We start from the raw sequence: 21,648 nt of genomic DNA on the forward strand, positions 1-21,648 counted from the left end.
AAAAGACATATTGAATATTAAGATTCAACTAGAGTTTTTTTTATATAGTCAATGTATTAAACTAACAAAAGATCTTAATATATTATATTTTATTCTTTTTATTTTAAATTAAATGTCTCTTTTTCATTTGCCAAAAATATATTATGTTTGTAATGTTTTTTTAAATACTTAATATAAAAGGGAAGGAATATATTACACTACTTATTAGTTATTACTATTATAAGGGTATCTAAATATTTAATGGCATGGTATAGGGCATCTCTTAGCAAGCATCGGAATCATCGTCCTAACTCCTAACATTGCTAATGCCACCTTTGGTACTTGGGTCCCCCTTTGACATTTACCAAAGTCAAAGAAAAAGGTAACCGAATTTTCCCCTCTTATATGGAGAGAGAAAAATCTTCCACTTAAAATAACCCTCAAATCCATTGGAAAAAAAAAAAAATATATGTTAACAAGTACTTTTTTATATAATGATAAATTAAGTAGTAATTAAGAATTGTCCAAGTTAAGTGCTCCACCATCAACATAACATATTGCTTCCACACTCACCCTTTTTCTCTCTTCAAACTTCAAACAAAGTCCCTTCTTTGTTTTTTGTGTGTGTGTTCTGATTTAAAGCAAAAAAGTCAGCGCCGTCCTTTGTGCCTCAAATTTCAACCTCTGTCTGAGTCTTCCCCTCTTTGCTCTCAAATTTCAACTTCCTTCTATTGGCCCAAAAAACACAAAAAGCACCAAAAAACCACAACAAAATCATTCTCTCTTTTTCTTTCTATTTTTTTCCTTTCCTTTTTTTCTCCCTCTTCTGAAAATGAGTAATGAGGAGGATTGGGATCTCTTTGCCATAGTTAGAAGCTGCAAAGCTGCAAACAACACTGCACAAACTCCACAAGACACAACAAGAACTAGTAGTAATAGCATCATGTCTACTTCTACAACTTGCTTGGCCACTACTACTATCACTGCAGAACAAAATGATGGTCCATTTTCTTCTAACAATTTTGTGCAACCCAGGACCAATGGTTTCCAAGAGTTAGAACAATTGCTCAATACCTTTAACCCCACCATCACCACCACCACCACTACCACTAGTGCCCATGGCATCAATTCTAATAATCCTCTCACTTTTCCTCATTTCACAGCACCGCCATCCACCCTTGGAGCCTCCACTTCTGGTTTTGATGATAGATTCCACCACCACCAACAACATCAACAAAAGCAGCATAATCTACTACAGGTTCAAGTTCCCCAAACTAGTACAACTACTTCTCTGACTTTATTACCAAGCTCAGAATCACAATCACAATCACAAACGCAAACACCCAGATCAAGAAAAAGGTAAATAACTATGAAAATATTCTCTTTTTCCATTAATATACTAATTTCCAATCATTCTCGTTACATCCCAAATATAAAAAACCAAACTTTAATTTCTACATACATAAATACCCTTCATAACATCAAATAAAAAATACTAACATTTTATCACTTCTACTTTTCATTTTTTTTTTTTGCCCTTTTACAGAAAAAGCCAACAGAAAAAAATGGTATGCCATGTAACCGCAGATAACCTCTCATCAGATTTGTGGGCATGGCGTAAATATGGCCAAAAACCCATCAAGGGTTCCCCATATCCAAGGTACTAGTCTTAATTACTTTACATTAACACTCATAAACACAATTAGTCCTCTCATAAACATTTTTTAATGTGCCATCATCTCTTTCCAGAAACTATTACAGATGCAGCAGCTGCAAGGGTTGTGTAGCAAGAAAGCAAGTAGAGCGAAGCTTATCAGACCCCACCATGTTTGTTGTAACTTACACCGGAGAACACAAGCACGCTAAACCGGCTCACCGGAACTCACTCGCCGGAAGTACCCGGAAACCATCCACGCCTCGGTTAGCTGAGACCCAAGAAAATAATGATACTAAGAATCCTAATAATAATAACAAAAATAATAGTCATGATGAGAAGGCTCAGAATAGCAGCACCACAACGAAAGAGCAGAACGCTGAACCGCCGGAAATTGAACAAGAAATGGATGATTCTTCATGTGAAGACAGTGATGATGATGGTGTCTTGATTCCCAACAGCACTGCTGCAATGTCGGATGCAGTGTTCTTGGGAAGCAGCTCCGCCGCTGAAACATGGCACTGCGACGGTGGATTTGAGAATAGGTCCGATCCGGACGGTCCAAGTAATCGGATCTAAGGTTTGTTTTGAACCGGTTTATGATATAACCGGTTCAGCACCGGTTGGAATATCTCTGTCCGGTCCAAAATCCTATGAAGCATAATAGCTTCTTTTTTGGGTGGCTACTAATCTACTATTAGTCTATTGCCATTTGTAAACATAATATCTAAACAAAATTAGTTTGTGTAACAAAAAAATCACTCACCAAATTAGTTTTACTAATTTTGTGACTAATTTTTTTATATACACATAATAATATAATTAATATCTAAAATGTACACATATATTATATTAAATAGCTTAGTTAATTCATTTTCAATTATTATTTTTACATTGAGATCTTTTATATTAATAGTTGCCTTTTCTTTTAGTTACGTACAAAATTAACAAAATTTGATATTATTCATTTTTTTTGCTAAAAGGTTAATTATAAACGGCTTATCTTTTTTATTTTTTATTATGCAAATAAATGTAATATTTGTATTTTTTATAGACAATAATTTTATTATATCCAATCTTCTAACTTTATGGGAGCTAACTTTGTTAACATTTGATTATTTCATTAGTACATAATTATTTCACCTTTATAAATTTCTCACTCCTTAATTAAGGGACGTAAGATTTACTATTGCATCTTTGGTGATTGAGTTTTGTTGATGTCATGATCATGAAATCATCGTCATCCGATGGCTTCATCCTAGTGTTGGATGCAATTAAGATTGGTTTAATTTAGTGTTAAAATTTTGGATAATATGTAAGAAATCTTAGTTACTACAAATTTTATTGTCCATATGCGTAACCAAACTCATTGACCACATAGAGAAACAAATTTGTCAAAATTTATTTTTTATGATAAAAATTGAATGTCAAAATATAGGATCATGACAACAACTCATCAAGTTAATTAATGAGTAATTAGAAAATTAAATAATTATTTCTATACATTTGAATGACCATGTCAAAGTTTGAACTTTGAAGTCGGCATATCATTATCAAAGTCGTGGCAAGGAGTAACGCCAAACCAAATCCAATTTATAAATCATGCAATATTTAAGTTTCTATTGAATATTTCACATATACAATTAAGAAAGCTCCATCTAATATAATTCATTTTTCCCCCTCTGTCTGGTGTCTGCAACTGGGGAAGAAAAGAATTTGAAAATGTCATGTTGTAAAGGAGTGAATAAATGATTTCAATCCACAACGTTATAATAGTGCAGCTTGTATAAGTTATAATTTTTAATTCATTGAACAATAATACTTGTCTTTTTCCTTAGAGAATGATATATATATATATATATATATATATATATATATATATATATATATATATATATATATAGTCATACTTTGAATTAAAATGTTCAAAATTCTAAGAGGAAACAAAAATTTTTTATTACCAATAAGTAATAGTTCAAATGATATAGTCTCCTCATACTCAAACTCAATTAAGAGGTTGCGGGTTCAAATTTTTTATCTTTGATAAAAAAATAAAAAAAAAACAAATAATTTTATTACCTATAAATAGGAAAATTATCATAACAATGTGTGATTGTTTTTTTAATTCAAAACCACGCCTTTATCACGGGAATGATATTTGGTAAAAATTTAAATTAGTTAATTTTACGTAAAATTAGTAATTAAAATTTATTAAATAATTTAATATATTTAATTAAATTATCATCTAACCATTTTTAGTTGAGTTTACACTTTTCTTTATATATATTTATTCTTCTCACATCCACGATCACCAGCTGTTGATACCAAGGTCAAAGCTTTTTTATTCCTCGGAAGGAGCAGCCAGTCAACTATATTTTATTTAGTGTTTCCTTTATGCAAATAAACATATGTGCCACATTTAAGGCAGACAAAAAATATCAAATTAAAGCATATATATTATTATTATTGCATCCTTGCAGTTAAGTATTTTTTTTGTGACTCTTGCAGTTAAGTATTTGATTGGGGGTGTGTGATACACGAAACTGGTTTTTAATTTATATAAAATGTGTGTATGCAAGTTGTTTAATTATATAATATGTTTTTTTTATTTAATTGGCCAAGTTGTCAAAGTATTTTAATAAAGGGAATCTGATTAAGGGTGACCCGGATTTGGAGTTTGAACTAGTCTTTAAAAAGGTCATTTTTGGCGATATACTTCATTATCCAATTTGTTTTGTTTTGGTGATGTTAAACAAGTGAATAAACAAGCATACACCTTCAAAGTTCAAAGTGTCATGGAGGTACTTAAATTTACTTTTTGAGAGACTGCTGATTATATAATTTTTAATATTATTTAATAATTAAATAGACATAATTCCTTTAAAAAATTATTGAAATGTCTTATATTTATAAATATTATAAAAACCTTATTCCAATGAGTATTGAGAATATAAACATTTTTAATCCATTAATGGATATATCATAAAAATTTAAACTATCAATTGAGCCATAGGTTTACAAAAATAATTATCTTTTAATTTAACAAATCAATAAATCATTTATTGCAGATTTAAATTTTATTTAAAATTTTATTATTGATTAATATATTATTATACACAGAAAAGTAGAATTATAACTCTCAACACTTATTTAAGTAAATTAATAAACTAATTATTTGACCAACCTAAGTTAGTTTAAATAATTATATATTTAATACTAATAAAATACAAGTAATATTAGGTAATCAATTTTTTCAACCAACATCAATCAATTTTTTAAAAGTTAGTTGTTTATCTTAAAATCTAAATCTTAAATAATAAATTTTTAACTTTAAATATAAATCTAAATACTAAAATTAAGTAACTAAATGTTAATTCCTTGTACTTTCTCTTAGGTAGCGTTTGGTGGAGAGACAGAGATAGAAAGACTGAGACTGCGAGACAGAGACTAAGAGACATGGACTGAAATAAATTTCAGTATTCTGTTTGGTGCAAAATGGGAGACAGGAATTGAAACAAGAATGAAACTCTAATTTAATTTGCACAAAGAGTAAAATTGGAATTAATTAATTGAAATGAAAGTATTTTAGGTATAAAATATTATTAAAGTTTCAGTCTCCATCTCTAAAAATTTCAGTCCCCGGTGTCCCTACTTTTTAGAGGTACTGAAATATTGAAATTTTGGAGACAAAAACAGAAATTTTAATACCAATCTTTGAACTAATAAATACGATATTGAGTCTCAGTCTCTCAGCCTCTGTCTCACTACCCGAAAACATACGGTACCTTAAGGTATTCCAAACAAAAGCACTAAATAAGCTGCCTAATCTTGTATGTTTAGTCATGGAATAAGCTGCATAATCAACATTGCACATGAGGAAAAAAAAAAAATTTGGGCCACATTTAGACCCAATTAACAACAGAATCTGGACCAAACAGATCGGATTTTAGAACACCCGACCCATAAATGAAAGGCCCAATATAGATCCATTCACCTCACAGTCTCCAGCATCTACTCTACCAGAGAGAGAGAGAAAGAGAGAGAGACAGATCGTAGAAGAAGGAAGGAGTGATTGAGAGTGAGTGATCGGAGGAGAGCGAAAATGTTTCTGAGGGCGGTGGCTCGGCCGTTAATGGCGAAGGTGAAGCAGACAACGGGGATCGTTGGATTGGACGTGGTGCCGAACGCGAGGGAGGTTCTGATAGGGCTATACAGGAAGACACTGAAGGAGATCAAGGCGGTGCCGGAGGACGAAGGGTATCGTAAGGCGGTGGAGAGTTTCACGAGGCACCGGCTCAAGGTCTGCGAGGAAGAAGAGGATTGGGAGAATATCGAGAAGCGACTCGGTTGTGGCCAGGTCGAGGAGCTCATCGAGGAAGCTCAGGATGAACTCAAGCTCATCGATAAAATGATCGGTAATTGTCGGATTCGTGATTCGCTTGTTGAATTCAATTGATTTGTTCTGTTTGATTGTTTGGATTGTGAGAAATGGAGAATTTGGGAAATTTTATGGGATTGATTTTAAGGGAAGGTTAATTTGTGCTGAGAAATGGAAAATTTTTAGGTCGAATTAGTTGTTTCTTTTTAGCGATTAATATTAATATGTGGGATACAATGCATTTTGTGGGGACTGATTTTTGAAGTTTGAGCTACGTGATCAAATAGTTGTTGGATACTTTGATGTGTACTTTTGTGGAAAATTCGTGGTTCTTGAAAATGATAATTAAGTCGTGTTGTTTTTATCATATGCTGTTCATACAAGGGTTGTGATGGTTTTTTGTGTTTTCTTGCACCTGTGTGTGTTATATGATTGTGGAATCGTGTGAATGTTGAGCAAAGGAAGGAAATATGTATACATATTTGAATAAACACGGGGATGTTTTCCTTTGGTTCCACTTTGCTTTTCATTGTTCGCAAAAGTTGGTCTATCAAACCTATAAAATCTTGTGTACTACATAACCTGTGTAGAAGTTAGCAATGGGATAAAAACTATCTCAGGAAGACACTATCAAGTTGGTTCCTACCTCCGCCTATAACATCCTTGGAGTTTTAGATTTTAGCATGTACTTGTTTATCTGTTTTTCTACATTTGAAGTTCCTTGTGGACCTGGTTCACAGTCATACTCATTGTTTGTTTTGTCTTTCAAGCCTAATTCTGGATTTTTATCCACTTGTTACACAATAAGTTGAGATAGTTCACACCTTCCTGGGTTTTTACCTGACCTTTGGTGTTTCGAGGTGTTTCATTAGCTCTTGATGAATGTACTGGTGGACAGTTTTTCAGTTCAAGATGCGCTCCTGTCTTTTTGGCAAGTTAAATGGACTTGCATCACAATATTTTTGCTGTTAAAGTTTGAGCATTTCAAGTTCTAGTAGTATAGTTTATATAACCTTGAATTTTGATTAGAAGTCACATTGTAGGATCATACCATTTCACCAAAGAATAGTTTGCTTAGGTTTCTTCTTATTGACATTCATTCAAGTGCAGTTGATTTTCTCTTATTAAGTTATAACCATGTTTCAACATATGCAGGATAACAATGTATATGCAAATATGATACAATAATACTCCTAAATATGACATTCACTTTGTATGATATAATGACTCACGTAGTTAAACAATACACGTAGAAGTAGCATGTTATCTGCTGCCCATTCTGCACGTGCTTTTACCTTTCTTTTTGGATTGAACGATACATATGTAAGGCAACTGTTATATTACGAAATTGATTTAAATAGTCATGTTTATGTTTGGATTTCAGAGTGGGATCCTTGGGGTGTCCCAGATGATCATGAAATTGAGGTGATCGAGAATGATGCACCAGTTCCCAGGCACGTTCCCCTCCACCGACCTCCTCCTCTTCCTCAAGAGTTCCACGACACGCTAGAAGCACTTCAATCCAAATCAGGAAAGGATAATCCTGCTATCAGCTCTAGTGAATCACCCTCAAAGGCTTGATCTGCAGCCAGGAAGATAAAGAGCTTTTGGTTTCTCAATTCCAATGTATTTTCCCCTTTCTTTTCATCAAATTGTTTCTGCTAGGTACCGTTGGCTTCCTAAATAACCCGAACTTTGAACCTTGAGAAAGAACAAATATTGCTTGTCTTTATATGTATCCGTGATTAAAAGTAATTTAAGTCTTTTGACACCAAATTCTGCCATTTTCGTGTTCCCTTGACTCTCAACCTTGATAAATGAATACCATCTCGGATTTAAAATGATATATTAAATAATCAATGCCTTTCGAATAACTATGGTTTCGTTACAAGTATTTTCTCCCTAAAAAACAAGGAAGTAATAAATAAAAGAGAGGAAGGATAATAATGATATTAAACGTTAAAAATCATTGCAAAATATCATTCATCATTTGCGGGTGGTGTTTATGATTTCAAGATACTATCAATACAGTCGTTCCAAGACATGAAAGTTTCCCGGTGGGAACATATGCTATTGAATTTCCAATCAGTCAATAACAATATGAATAAGCGAGTACAAGTACATAAAATGATCACAGTTACGGGTTACTTAATGCGCCAAAATAAACAAGCCACCGCCAGAGACAGACCGGCACCTGTGGGTGAAATGATTCTTTTTTTGTTGGGTCAGATCTGTGGGTGAAATGTTAGATTGTGTCAAAAGTTACTGACCCAGAAGTAAAGATCCCAACTAGAACACCGTCCAGATGCGCAAACACCGTCATCGTTTTTTTGTCGTGATATGGGCCGGATAGACCGACCCGCCCCGAGAAAATACCCGAAAACAACCCCAAAATTCAAAAACAGAAATTGCTTTCCCCTCTCCCTCTCTGCGATTCCTGATGCTGCGCTTCCAGAAGGAGAAGATGATGAAGACCACCTGAGGAGCACTACTTCTACCAGAGGATCGCCGTTCGAGGTCGCCGTGGAGCTAACGCCGGCGAGCTACCTCAAACACTCCCTATCATCGGTTAAGCCATCGGACCGCAGCGGAGCTCTCCTCTCGGCGTCTCTGGTCGCTTCCGGCGTGGTTCCTGATCGGTTCCGACTAGGCTCTGCAAGAGCTCCGAGTGCTACGTCGTGCGTGCTGGTGGGTTTGTTTGAGATGATTGATTCTTGGTACTGTGAACCCAGCGACAAACGCAGCGTTGTTGTGCAATCTTCTCTCCCGGTAACTTCCTCACGGCCGAATTGACTCTCTGTTTGGCCCCCTGTCTCTCTATTCTGGACCTGGCTTTCGGAATTGAGATGATGGTTTGAACCTGCTGGCTGGAGTTGTCTTGTTCTTGGTTGGTTTCAAAATGCTCATTGATTCGGTCCTATTTTACCTCCAAAACCAACTTCACATATAACATGTTCGATGAAATGCTCCATAGAGACATTTCCCATGTAAACTCCCTCATCACCTCATATGTTCGCCGTGGAGACCTTGCCACTGCTTGGACCCTCTTCTGTGACGTGCGACGCACACGCTCTGACCTTGATGCACACACCTTCACCCCTGTCCTTCGTGCGTGCTCTTTGTTACCACTCTCTAAGCGGGGCAAACAAGTCCACACACACATGATCAAGACCGGTGCAGATATCGGAACTGTCGCAAAAACTGCACTGATGGACATGTATTCGAGATATGGGTACTTGGAACAATCCAAAAGGATCTTTGAAGAGATGGTTCACAGGGATGTTGTTGCTTGGAATGCTTTGCTTTCGAGTTTCTTGAGGCATGATCTTCCCCTTGAAGCACTAAGTGTTCTAAGAGAAATGGGAAAGGAGAATGTTATGCTCAGTGAGTTCACACTTTGTTCCGTGTTGAAATGTTGTGCTTCTTTGAAGGCCTTGGAATTGGGTAGACAGGTTCATGGTTTGGTGGTGTCCATGGGGCGTGATTTGGTTGTGCTGAGCACTGCTCTTATTGATTTTTACTCCAGTGTTGGATGTATTGATGATGCTTTGAAAGTTTTCTATAGTTTGAAGGGTTGGAAAGATGACATGATGTATAACTCTTTGGTTTCTGCATGCATCAGGAATAAGAGGTATGATCAAGGGTTCAAAATTCTGAGCTTGATGAAGCCTAATGTGGTTGGTCTTACCAGTTCTCTGGTTGGCTGCTCTGAGAATCTGGATCTGTGGGTAGGGAAACAGATTCACTGTGTCGCAGTACGTCAAGGTTTCACTTATGAGACTCAACTGTGCAATGCCTTGTTGGACATGTATGCGAAATGTGGGAAGATTTCACATGCTCGTTCATTGTTCGATGGAATTTCTCAGAAGGATGTGATTTCCTGGACATGTATGATTGATGCATACGGTCGGAATGGGCGTGGACATGAAGCTGTTGAGCTGTTTGAGCAGATGATGGAGGATGGGAATAAGGTGATTCCGAACTCTGTGACTTTTTTGTCTGTGTTGTCAGCTTGTGCTCACTCTGGATTGGTAGAGGAAGGTAAAAAAGGCTTTAATTTGTTGAGGGAGAAATATGGTCTTGAACCAGATCCAGAGCATTATGCATGCTTCATAGATATCCTAGGCCGAGCCGGTAACATGGAAGAAGTATGGTCAGCATATCAAAATATGATTGAGCAAGGTACTAAACCTACTGTAGGAGTATGGATAGCATTGCTGAATGCTTGTAGTCTTAATCAGGATGTTGAAAGAGGTGAATTTGCTGCAAAGCATCTCTTGCAGATGGAGCCTGATAAAGCTAGCCATATTGTGCTTGTATCAAATTTTTATGCAGCCATTGGAAAGTGGGATTGTGTAGATGAGTTGAGAAGCATGATGAGGACAAAAGGGTTGGTCAAGGAAGCTGGCAATAGCTGGATTAATGTTTCAGCCTTCAATCAACATGTCGGGTTGCGATCTGCTTGATGTTTGCTAGCAACTGCCAACACAAAATTGAGCCCGAGTCTTACTATTAAGTATGGATTGAATACAGTGGCAAGTTGGCAATGTGTCTGCTCTGCATTCTTTATATCATTGGCTAACATCGTTGGCCTTTTGCTCATGCTTGGTTCTATTATAGGCTTGACTCTTGGTTTCTAACATCGGTATGCTAAATTTAAGTTTCCCTATTAGCACCTAATGAGACCATGAATATGTCCTGATCCTGTATTAGGAAGAGCTTTTTCCTAGTCCTAATTGTTTTCCAGACTCAAACTCTCTTCCTCCCTCAATTTAGTTCAACGAAAATTATTAATTGGTGTTGTATCTGGAATAGTATATAATAGAATGAAAAGAAAAAGGAAAAGTTCTTTACGGGGATGGAGTGCACAGGCTTCACTTTGCTGTAATTTTCTAATCTTTCTGTGCTCACTTCATTCCACTTTTGAATATGCAATTTAAAAAGCTTCTTTTATCTACTTGTAAAGTAAATAACTTCGTGGCCTTGACCCCTTGAACATAATGCTTTGTGTAGACAAGCTCTTCAGTCTTATGCTTAATTTGCAAAGTAAATGACATGTTATGATGTATGTTAAGCAGAGAATGTCATGCATGAATCATGATCTAGAATTTTCTATCCTTTGCAAAAGAATAACGTTGATATATTCTTTTGTTCTTGGAAGAAAATGTACTCAGCAATCTGTAAGAAAAATTCCTATGAGCTTGAGATTTGCATACTTGAAAACTTAGGACAAGTGAAGCTACATAATATAAATGCGTATAAAAGGTTATTCGTACTTCTTTTAAATTCTTTTCTTCTACTCTGTTAATCGGTTAGATTTCATTTCACCCAACTTGTAATCAGAGAAAGAACCAAACACTTTATTTTCACATATATATTTTCACATATATATAGTTCTCTCGCTCAGACACACTTTATTTTGTTGTTTGATTTTGTTATAACTAAAGAAGAATCCTTTATAATCCATTCTTTGGTGAATGACATTTTCAAATTCCACTGCTCCATAGTAGGAAGTCAATTAAAGCTCTTCTTCATCCTTTTTAATTTTTTGGTATAAATTTTTATTATAATCATTATTTTATCCTTCTAATTTTTAATGAGTACAGTTATGTATTTGGGTCAGATATTGTAGATTCAAGAACCATAATTTGGAGTTTGCATGTGAACGTCACCATTATGCCATATCTAAGAAACAGATTTACACAAAAGTCGCCATTATAGACTGGGATTTGGGATTTGCTCAAGTAAGTTGAGGAATACTTCTTTTTTAATTATTACCAGCAGCTGATGATGTTGCTTAGAACTCTATTATCTACAAAGTTGTGTATTTGAAAACTCATTGTTAGTTATTTTTTATCAAAAAGTATTTTTCATGTTAAGTAAATTTCCTCTGCTAAATGTAACTAGTCATGATAAAATAGCTATTTGTAAATAAATTTTAATTAATATATAAATTTTCAAAAAACAGATCTAACATTAACTAATCATACTGCAAACTGTTTGATTATGTAGTCCTTCTTTCACAAATCAATGTTGATAGAATAGAGTAGGTGCCTTATGGTCTCAATTTTTTGTTGCATACTTGCATGGAATTGTGTAATGCTAACAAGTAATAAAGTAGGACTTGAAATACTTTAAACGTGATATCTTTATGCATCTAACTGCAATATCAACATAGATTTAAGGAGAAACTTGGGTTAGTGTTCTGCTATGGAACAACTAAAACATTAATTGATAAAGTTATATAGTTTTGGGCTGATAATAGTAAGAAAATGGGTTGCATTGTCTGTGGAACTTGATCTAATAATTTTCTGAATCGAATGCAAGAGAGTGAAAGCAAACAGAGCAGTGAGGGAGAAAGGAGGTTAGATTGAGAAAGAAAGGAGGAGGAATGAGGCAATGGCAGTAATGGAGGCCACCGTTGATGCTGGATCCGCCGCCGAAGTAGAAAGTCGTTTGAGAGAGGGGAGCTTCCAATGAGGCATATGCTACTCTGTTGTACGGTGAGGAATTTTTTCTTGGCGTTCGAGTTCTTGGGAAATCGATTCGCAACAGTGTATCCAAGAAGGACATGTCTGTTGTGGTCTCCAATGGAGTCTCTGATTGCCCGCAACCTCCTTTAGGTAACACTATCCTTTATAATTTCCTTTCATTGCGTTTTGCATTTATGTTGTTATTAGAGGAAAGAAAAGATTGATGCTATAAATTGAAATTTTGGCATTATATTTCTGCACTTTATGCCTCATTTGACATGATTGATAACATTTTTATCAAGTCTAAAGATATATTTCATCTTAGAGTTTAATTTAACATTATTTAGACCTTCTCAATTATACCGGTACTTTAATCACAGGTTGAAAGCAATCTTTTTTCTCATTCGGGATTTCCATGGTTCCTTTGAAAGAAGTGGTTAGTTTAGTAATTTCATCTATTAGCAACAATCTATAAGAATTGATTTTCAATAATTGGAATATGCAAAATAAATCTTTTATTTTGGTTTCTAATTGAAATGAATGGCTGTGTTCTTAGTCCAATATAAGAAGAGGTATCTACTGCATTTATGTGCATTCAATATAATATTTTTTTGTGGTTTCTACAAAATTTTCTATTACTGGACATGCTTTGGGACTAAGATAAGGAAGATTTTACAGCTGCAAGAGCAATAGATGTTCTGAATTTCACTCCTGGAACAACAAGCCCATTAAGAAAAAGAAAGAAAGGCTTGACAAGTTCTGTGAGAAGTGAGAACCCCTTCTACTTGAAGGTTCTCAAGGAACATGTAATGAATTACTGCTGTGTATGCACCACCATGTCAACACCGCTTCTCTGATCCTTTACATTGTTCTTGCTGATTTTACCTGGTTGTGGACTATTTTTTTTCTTAGCCCTCACATGCTTTCTGTTCTAGGGATTAATAATGTGGATTACGAATCAGAAGTAGAAGATGAATTTCTTTCTATATTTCGGAAGGGATAGAGAGGTACAAAGTAACTTAATTTCGTCTTCCCATTTCTAGGACTTAAGAAGCTGTTCATTTAATGTTCATCTTCCGAATATTACTTGAAATTAACCTTTTTCTTTGTTTTCCAATAATCCAGGTCCTTATGTTGCTATTTCTCTGGATAAGGTTGTGGATGTTGATAGAAATCTAGGAGATGAAAAGTTGGTTACTGATGGATTTCAAACTCAATTGGAATAGTTCATGTTACGGGAAATTCATCGGAAACAATATGGGACAAGGCGATGATCCTGTCACTGAAGAACACATTGCATTCTTGTACTATTTGTTAAATGGGATAGTCTTTTCTTTGCGCAGTGTGACAATGCAGAAACTCTATTAACCATTGCCAACACTCATCCTTGAGAGCACATGGGGCTATTACCTGCTAAACTCCTTTTAGAAAACTTATACGAAGAGTTAGGTCTAATGGTCGAAAACCTGCGAGATTGATCTCCTCTCTGGAGGTCCACTATGGTTATTCCAATTATGGTTGAATGCTGTCTAGAAGTTCATGGTGGTTGATGGCGCTCCTCTCGCAATAGAACACCGCATTGAGGGCAATAGACTGTCAGTATTGAAGCCAAACTTCTCTGGTTCCTCTGTGGAGATTTATTTTGGGAGGTTTTTACCAAGCTTTACAATGTCAAATTCTTCTATAACGATAATCTTAACTTCATTCCTTTTGTCAAGCGCAAATGCGGCCTTTACTGGTTTCAAGTCCAGAATCTAAGTCTGAAAACAAAAAGTGCAGTGCCTCGACAATACCTGGTACAATTTTACTGCTATCCAAGTGTTTTCTATTGGTTTTTCGGTATACAATAAAGATCAATATCAAGTAACACTTAATGCTTCTCACCTAGTTGCTCAAAAAATGGGATTTTCTCAAGCATTATTAGCTCCCTTTAGGTCGAAATTATCTAGCTAACTTGGTCAACAAATTTATAATTTGAAGCAAATTCATCAACTCTTGAATCAAAATGAAAGTCGTCGATCTAATTCCGATCCCATTGACTTCATCTTCAATTGCTATGTGGAAAAGTCTTTCTTTAAACGATGACAAAAATATTTTTCACTATGTGATCGAAATCTTGAGCAAATTTAGCATAGGACAATAAGAGTTTGTCCGACCATAACTGAAAGCATGCAATTAAAGCAACTTCAAAACGCAAAACCTTCATTCCTCCTAAGACAAAGGTCAAGACCTTGAAAGCATCATCCACAGCTTCAAATGTGGCTGAGGTAAAGATATCAATTTTATTTAGGGAAAAGGACAAATTAGTCCCTGAGCTTTTAAATCGTGGACAAATCGATCCTTTAAGATCAAAAAATACTAAAATGCCCCTTACCATTCAAAACGTGTGACGGATCGATCCTTCCGTGCAAAATGATGTGCCAGACGTAACGGAGAGGGGTGACTTGTCGCTTAGTTGGCGTGTGTTGGGCCTAGGTGGCAAGACGGGACCATTGAGGGAGCTTGGTGTGCCCGTTGGGAAAAAGTCTTGGACAAATACGTCCTTATGATTGAAAACGACGTCGCTTTTAGAATGTTGGCTGTAGTCAGAATTCCAAAGAAGCCCATATCAATCATACACAATTCCAAAGAAGCCCTAGCACACATATGTATGATCTTTTCCCTCAAAAAAAAACGATTGATCTTCTTCCCGTCATTGTCTTCGTGTAAGGTTGCGCCAGTGAAGCTTCATTGGTGGAGTTGCGGGTGTCATCGGTAGTGGTAAGTACCCTTACTGCGAAACTGAATGTGATATTTACTTTCGAACGTTATCTGCTTTGCATGTCGTGGGTTGGGGTTTAGGTGTAATGTAGTGTTGGGAGGGGCATGGAAGATGAGTTGTGTGTGGTTTATGGCTTAGGTAGTTGTTTATTTGCTAATGCTTAGTGGTAATCGTTGAGTCAAACAATGATGCAGATGGTAGATATTTTCGTGATTCCTGTTTTCCATCACGGGGGGCTACTTTTAACGGGCTCCGAATGGTGAGTTAGTTTATGTGGATGGTAAGGTTGAGAGGTTTTCCCCCATGGACCTGGATTTTGTAAATTTCGGTGATTTGATAACACTGTTCAAGGGATTGGGATATCAATCATACAAGGAGGCGTACTGGTATGATCCAAAGAGCAAGGATATGGATTCAGGGCTGCATGTTCTGAGGGGAGATGCAGGCATCAACCAGATGCGTCAAGCAAAGATGACAAACAAAGATACTGATGAGTTCTATGTATTCTTTAATCATCCTATTGATGACCCAGAACCTGTAGACTGTGGTGGAAAGGAAAACGTTGAGGCAGAGGAAGATGATGTTGGTGTCAAGGTGGATGAATTGGGTGAGTCATCGACGGAGCACGATAGTTACGAGAGCGCAGAGGATGAGCCGTATGCACCTCCGCCTCCCGGTGATGAAAGTAACAGTGATAGTGGGGAAGATGTTGTCAGTGGGTCTGTGTCTGACAGAGGGAAGAGGAAACAAGTGCCTCATTCCTCTAAGAGAACCCCTCAGTCAAGTAATCAACCCAGGAAGCAAGCGCGACGTGTGTCCCAAAGAACAAGGTCTGCTGCAAGAAAGAAAGGGCCTGTCCATGAGCCCGAGGCAGGTGGGCCTGGTGGACAACCCAGTGGATGTAGGCCTGCAGGGGAGCCCAATATACCTAGGCCTGCAACGGAGCCCAATAGGGCCAGAGGACCAAGGCCAGCACTAGTAGACTACGTGAGTGATGTAGAAACTGATGGTGATGATATTGTATAGGAGTATGAATCTGAGGAGCTGCATACACCTGTCTCTTCTGATGATGAGGGAAACAAACATCATTGGCCTGAGTTCAATGACCAATATAGTTTCGGAGAGGGAAGATTTGAGCTTGGAACAAGGTTTGCAACAATTGAGAGGTTCAAAGAGGTGGTAAAGGACACCTTCATTGCTGAAGGCCGGGAGTTGGTGTGGATAAAAAATGATAGGAAAAGAGTTAGGGTTGGATGCAAGGATGAAGAGTGTGGTTGGATTGCCCACTTGTCTTACAATCGGCAACTACAATGCTTCCAAGTCAAGACGTATAGAAACGAGCACACTTGTGCAAGAGACCTTGGAAGCAACGCCGCTGATCAACATTGGATCAGTAAAAAGGTGGAGAAGAGGATGGCAATGCACCCGCATATGACAACCCATGAAGCCATTGATTTTCTAAGAGAGGACTTTGACCTTACTGCACACCCAAAGATGGTGTATAGAGCTGTGAATGAGGCAAGGGATAGGATGATGGGTAACGAAAGGCAACAGTATGGCAAATTGAGGGATTACTTATTAGAGATACATAGAAGTAGCCCTGGATCTTCTGCATTGCTAGACCTGATCCCCCAGCCTTAAGCAGCCCCTATGTTTGACAAGTTATATGTTTGTTTTGAGGCCTGCAAATAGGGAGTCAAGAGTGGCTGTAGACCATTGATCCACCTAGATGGAGCATTTCTTAAAACATACCAGGGGGGACAACTACTTTCTGCCATTGCACAGGATGCCAACAACCAGTTTTACGTGGTTGCATACGCAGTTGCAAGATCCGAGAACAAAGAATCTTGGAAGTGGTTCCTAACATGCTTACAGGAGGATATTGGTGATGTAGGAAACCACGGTTGGAATTTTATGTCGGATCAACAGAAGGTTAGTTCCTTTTTTGTCATTTCGTGTTTGTTGTCTTAGTCATTCACTGTATTATATATTGTTGTAAACATTGCTTCATGCCTTCATTGTTGTTAGGGACTGCTACCTGCACTGAAGGAGGTAATGCCTGGTGCACACGTTAGAAACTGCGTGATGCATATGTGAAAAAATTTTATAAACCGATTTAAGGATCTGCATATAAGAGAAATTGTGTGGTAATGTGCTAGATGCACAACCATATCAGAGTTCAAGGCAACCATGGAAAGACTCAAAGTTGTGAACAAGGATGCTTGGGCCTATCTCATGAAATTTGAACCTGCTACCTGGGTTAGAGCATACTTTAGCCATGGTCCCAAGGTCGACAACCTAACAAACAACATGTGCGAGTCGTTTAACGCAAAGGTGGTGAAGTACAGAAACAAGCCTATACTTACAATGTGCGAGGAGTTACGGTGCTACGTGATGCGGCGAATGGTTCAACACAAGAAACTTCTGGGGACTCATGAGGGAAAACTGGCACCAGTGCAGGAGAAAAGGCCACAAAGGCTTATCAAACCAAGCAACAAATGGACAGCGAATTGGATTGGTGATAATGAGCGCAAACGGTTTGAAGTCACTCACAAGGGATCCAAAGTTGATGTGGATCTGATCAAACACAACTGCTCGTGTAACAAATGGCAACTCACAGGTTAGTCAGGGTTCCTGAATTTCAACATAACCATGCTGTGTATTCTTTTAATTTAAGCCTGCTGTGAATTCATAGTTAATGTGATTTTTAATTTTACTCATAGATGATGTTAACCATGCTGTGAATTTGGACATGCTTGGTGTGAATCTAATTAACATGCCGTGATTGTGTTGATTTTAACTATGCTGTGATTGTGTTGATATTAAGTATGTTGTGAACCTGTTAGCCATGTTGTAAATTTATATTAGTTCATTCAACTCTTAGTCATGTTTATGCCATTTTGTTGTTGTGAAACCGCTGTCCTGCTGTGAAGGGATGCCGTGCATTCATGCTATAGCAGCAATCAGAAAACGGCATGATAATCCCGATGATTATGTTCATCCATGGCTATGTATGGAATCCATTAGAAAGACATACGAGCACTTCATCCAGCCGGTAACGAGTGAGGAATACTGGACAAGATCTGAGTTTACTAAGCCTGCTCCACCTGTGTTAAAAAGGCCAATTGGACGTCCCAAGGTGCATAACAGACAGAAAGACCCAGCTGAGGCTGTCATTGATGGGGACAAATTGAAGAGGAGATTCTATGTCACATGTAGCAAGTGTGGTGAGAGGGGACACAACTACAAGACATGCAAAGGGGCCCCATCCAACCCAAACTGGAAGCCAAAGACGAAAAAACCAAGAACAAAGGCCAAGGACTCTCAATCACTTGTGGTTCTACCTTTGTCACAGTCAGCCCCCGAGGAAGAGGTAATACTTAGTTTCACAGGGATGTAATTGTCCCCCCGGCAATAAACTCAGGGATTTATGTGTCTATTTTATTATTAGTTAGGGATCTATTTGTCTATATTTTCATACTTCAAGGTTTTAAATGTCTTATGATATATTGTGCTTTACTGAGACTGTTTAAACTAACTGGATACATTTTACACAATGCCTCATCTTAGATTATCGAAGACAGTCCCCCTGCTGCTACGAATCCTCCTCATGTTGAACAAAATTCTGCTAATGAGTCTGTTGCTAATGAGGTAATAATCTTGGTGACATTGCATTATTGTTGCTTGCTGGTTTCATTGCATTTCACACTTGTTTCGACCTTCATGCAGGGTAATTCCAATGCAAACACTACATCGATAAATGAGCAAGTATTTGGTCCCTCAGTAGCAGCGGTTCAGACACAATCAGTGCCTCCAAAAGCACCATTCAAGCCCCCAGCCCAGTCTACATCACGCCCGGCACGAGGTACATTCAGGCCTAAGCAACCAGTTAGGAGGAAGACTGTGACAAATAAACACTCGCAGCCTGTACCACCTGTCCAGAGTGAGCAGCATCTCCCCTCTCCACAACAACCAACTGCATCAGGAGCATCTCCACAGACTTTGGCTGTAGCAGGCAAAGCAACCCAACGGCTGTTTAAGTTCATCCCCACTCCAGGACTAGACAAGCCAAGTAGTTAATGCTACATGTTTAGACTTTAGTCATGACCTCATCCCCTTTTTGAGAAACACTTTTATTTTGCTAAGCAACTCTTTTTTGAAAACAATGTGATTAGCTATAGCTGTCAGGCTTAAGTTATGCCTTACTATGGCAGTTGACATATACTTGACTTCTTTTGTCAATATTAACAACTCTTTCATGAGATTAAATTATGCTTTACATATATAATGATGTCTCTAAATAATTATGTCACTCACTTGCTTAGGGCAATGACTTTGCTGCACATATCATAATTTACCTTACAACATTGTTTGTTCGAATAGCATACAACAAAATGGAAACTCATCCCATACTACATTACAAGGTTTTTTTTTACCTACTTCTCAGCCAAGATTGACTATGACATAAGCAAACATTACACAAACTACTGCTACAATAACCAAATACAGATTAACATTCTTCTTCCTCTCTAGATACAACACCTTCTTCTCCAAATCAATCACCTTCTGTTCCACTACCTTCTTCCCAAGATACACTTTCAGATCATCAACCTCGTTCTCCGTAGTAAACTTTTCAAGGACTCTTATTGTTGAAAGATGGTCATCCAGCCATAAGAACTTGCAGTGACTGGGATTTTTCAGCTGCATGTTCATCGTTCCAAAACAAACAGAACTTAATCAACTCCCCTATAATCAAACTGACCAAATAAAATCACCAACATACCTTAAAGAATGGACACCCAAAGAACAATCTATTGGGGTTCGTCGTCGTCCTCGATTTGTACAATATGGCGTACACACGGCATTTACACATCGGAGCAATCTCGTCCTTCTCCTCTGAAGCTTCCACGCATTTCACGGTTGGCGGCAGTCGAACTCGTCGTGAGCTGGAGGAGGCTCCGTCACTGGCCATTTAAGCTTGCACAATGTCCCCACACTTAACCAGTCACAGAAATGAACAACGGTAATGGCGAAGGAGTTCCATTTGAAGAAATAGGACAAACAGAAAAGCGATGTCGTTTTCAATCATAAGGACGTCTTTGTCCAAGACTTTTTCCCAACGGGCACACCAAGCTCCCTCAACGGTCCCGTCTTGCCACCTAGGCCCAACACACGCCAACTAAGCGACAAGTCACCCCTCTCCGTTACGTCTGGCACATCATTTTGCACGGAAGGATCGATCCGTCACACGTTTTGAATGGTAAGGGGCGTTTTAGTATTTTTTGATCTTAAGGGATCGATTTGTCCACGATTTAAAAGCTCAGGGACTAATTTGTCCTTTTTCCTTTTATTTATTTTTGATCAAGAATATCTTATTTACATTCTACTCAATTCACACGTATACATGGTGCAGAAATCGAATCTAGAACAGGTTGTAAACCCAGAACCAACCAAATCCAATTCTCCCTCTCATGGTTCTAACATCACACCTTCAAAATCAAGTACTAGGAATTATGACACTGATTTCGAAGATGTCTCCTCCAGTTGTCTTATTCTGGCAGAATCTTCTATATAGGAGTTGGATCTCCCAAGACCACCTCTACTGAACCACGATTGCAAGAACCAGGCTTGATTCGCCTGGTTGTCAAATGAACTGAGTGTCATAATTCTGCCATGTTAAGACAGCTGGAGGAGACATATTCAAAATCTGTGTCATAATTCTTAGTACTTCATTTTGAAGGAGGTCCATGAGAGGAAGAATTGGACTTTGTTGATTTTGGGTTTACAATTGCTTCGATTTTTGCACGTATATATGTATGGAAATTGAGTAAAATGTAAATAAGATATTATTGATAAAAGATAAATAAAATTAATATCTTTACCTCAGCCACGTAAGGATGATGCTTTTTCAACATCTTGACCTTTCTCTTAGGAGGAATGGAGGTTTCTGCCTTGCATTTTGAAGTTGCTTTAATGGCAAGCTTTTCAGTCATGATCGGACAAGCCCTTATCATTCTATGTTGAATTTGTTCAAGATTCTGATCAGACTCTCAAATATTTTTTTGCCACAATTTAAGGAAAGACTTTGTCACATAGCAAGTGGAGATGAAGTCAACGAGATCGTAATTAGATCGACGGCCTTTATTTTTATTAAGAGTTGATGAATTTGCTTCAAATTATAAACTTGTTGACCAAGTTGGTTGGATAATTTTGACCCAAAGGGAGCTGGTAATGCCTAAGAAAATCTCATTTGTCTAGCAACTAGGTGAGGAGCATGAAGTGTTATTAGATATTGATCTTTTTTTGTATATCGGAAACCAATGGAAAACACTTGGATAAATTTGATAAATTTGGACCAGGTGTTATTGTTGAGACGCTGCCTCTTTTTGTTTTTACTTTGGAG

The 21,648-nt window shown here is 37.4% G+C and overlaps 3 protein-coding genes across 9 annotated transcripts; all 3 read left to right on the top strand.

Annotated features, from left to right (window-relative positions):
* Nucleotides 1-628: 628 nt before the first annotated feature.
* LOC130982780 (probable WRKY transcription factor 27) lies at nucleotides 629-2,488 on the top strand. 2 transcript variants are annotated; one of them, XM_057906863.1, is made up of 4 exons: nucleotides 982-1,032; nucleotides 1,143-1,338; nucleotides 1,526-1,639; nucleotides 1,729-2,488. In XM_057906863.1, exons 1-4 carry the CDS (start codon nucleotides 1,020-1,022, stop codon nucleotides 2,210-2,212), a joined length of 807 nt encoding a protein of 268 aa, XP_057762846.1. In that variant the 5' UTR covers nucleotides 982-1,019; the 3' UTR covers nucleotides 2,213-2,488. The 2 variants fall into 2 exon arrangements, with proteins under 2 accessions (XP_057762845.1, XP_057762846.1); XM_057906862.1 differs by having other exon boundaries at nucleotides 629-1,338.
* Nucleotides 2,489-5,638: 3,150 nt separating this feature from the next.
* On the top strand, nucleotides 5,639-7,795 carry LOC130979054 (probable NADH dehydrogenase [ubiquinone] 1 alpha subcomplex subunit 5, mitochondrial). Its single transcript, XM_057902405.1, has 2 exons — nucleotides 5,639-6,048; nucleotides 7,396-7,795. Exons 1-2 carry the CDS (start codon nucleotides 5,736-5,738, stop codon nucleotides 7,590-7,592), a joined length of 510 nt encoding a protein of 169 aa, XP_057758388.1. The 5' UTR covers nucleotides 5,639-5,735; the 3' UTR covers nucleotides 7,593-7,795.
* A 1,146-nt stretch (nucleotides 7,796-8,941) lies between these two features.
* Nucleotides 8,942-18,544, top strand: LOC130983139 (pentatricopeptide repeat-containing protein At5g66500, mitochondrial-like). Of its 6 annotated transcripts, none has more exons than XM_057907319.1 (6): nucleotides 8,942-10,656; nucleotides 11,635-11,755; nucleotides 12,339-12,634; nucleotides 13,163-13,491; nucleotides 13,610-14,280; nucleotides 18,179-18,544. In XM_057907319.1, the coding sequence occupies exon 1, from the start codon at nucleotides 8,963-8,965 to the stop codon at nucleotides 10,475-10,477; it is 1,515 nt and encodes a 504-aa protein (XP_057763302.1). In that variant the 5' UTR covers nucleotides 8,942-8,962; the 3' UTR covers nucleotides 10,478-10,656; nucleotides 11,635-11,755; nucleotides 12,339-12,634; nucleotides 13,163-13,491; nucleotides 13,610-14,280; nucleotides 18,179-18,544. The 6 variants fall into 6 exon arrangements, with proteins under 6 accessions (XP_057763302.1, XP_057763305.1, XP_057763304.1 ...); XM_057907322.1 differs by lacking the exon at nucleotides 18,179-18,544 and having other exon boundaries at nucleotides 13,163-13,322; nucleotides 13,420-13,491; nucleotides 13,610-14,317; XM_057907321.1 differs by lacking the exon at nucleotides 18,179-18,544 and having other exon boundaries at nucleotides 13,163-13,290; nucleotides 13,420-13,491; nucleotides 13,610-14,317.
* The last annotated feature ends 3,104 nt before the right edge of the window (nucleotides 18,545-21,648 follow it).

Source organism: Arachis stenosperma, chromosome 5 (assembly GCF_014773155.1).
Source record: "Arachis stenosperma cultivar V10309 chromosome 5, arast.V10309.gnm1.PFL2, whole genome shotgun sequence".
In the NCBI taxonomy this organism is placed as follows: Eukaryota; Viridiplantae; Streptophyta; class Magnoliopsida; order Fabales; family Fabaceae; genus Arachis; species Arachis stenosperma.

What these genes read in the sequence shown, in the direction of transcription:
- LOC130982780 (XM_057906862.1), top strand. Translation starts at nt 812, where the DNA reads ATGAGTAATGAGGAGGATTGGGATCTCTTTGCCATAGTTAGAAGCTGC. An exon ending in ACACCCAGATCAAGAAAAAG is followed by an intron (nt 1,339 to 1,525) that starts GTAAATAACTAT and finishes GCCCTTTTACAG; the next exon opens with AAAAAGCCAACAGAAAAAAA. An exon ending in AAGGGTTCCCCATATCCAAG is followed by an intron (nt 1,640 to 1,728) that starts GTACTAGTCTTA and finishes ATCTCTTTCCAG; the next exon opens with AAACTATTACAGATGCAGCA.
- LOC130983139 (XM_057907319.1), top strand. Translation starts at nt 8,963, where the DNA reads ATGTTCGATGAAATGCTCCATAGAGACATTTCCCATGTAAACTCCCTC.
- LOC130979054 (XM_057902405.1), top strand. Translation starts at nt 5,736, where the DNA reads ATGTTTCTGAGGGCGGTGGCTCGGCCGTTAATGGCGAAGGTGAAGCAG. An exon ending in GCTCATCGATAAAATGATCG is followed by an intron (nt 6,049 to 7,395) that starts GTAATTGTCGGA and finishes TTTGGATTTCAG; the next exon opens with AGTGGGATCCTTGGGGTGTC.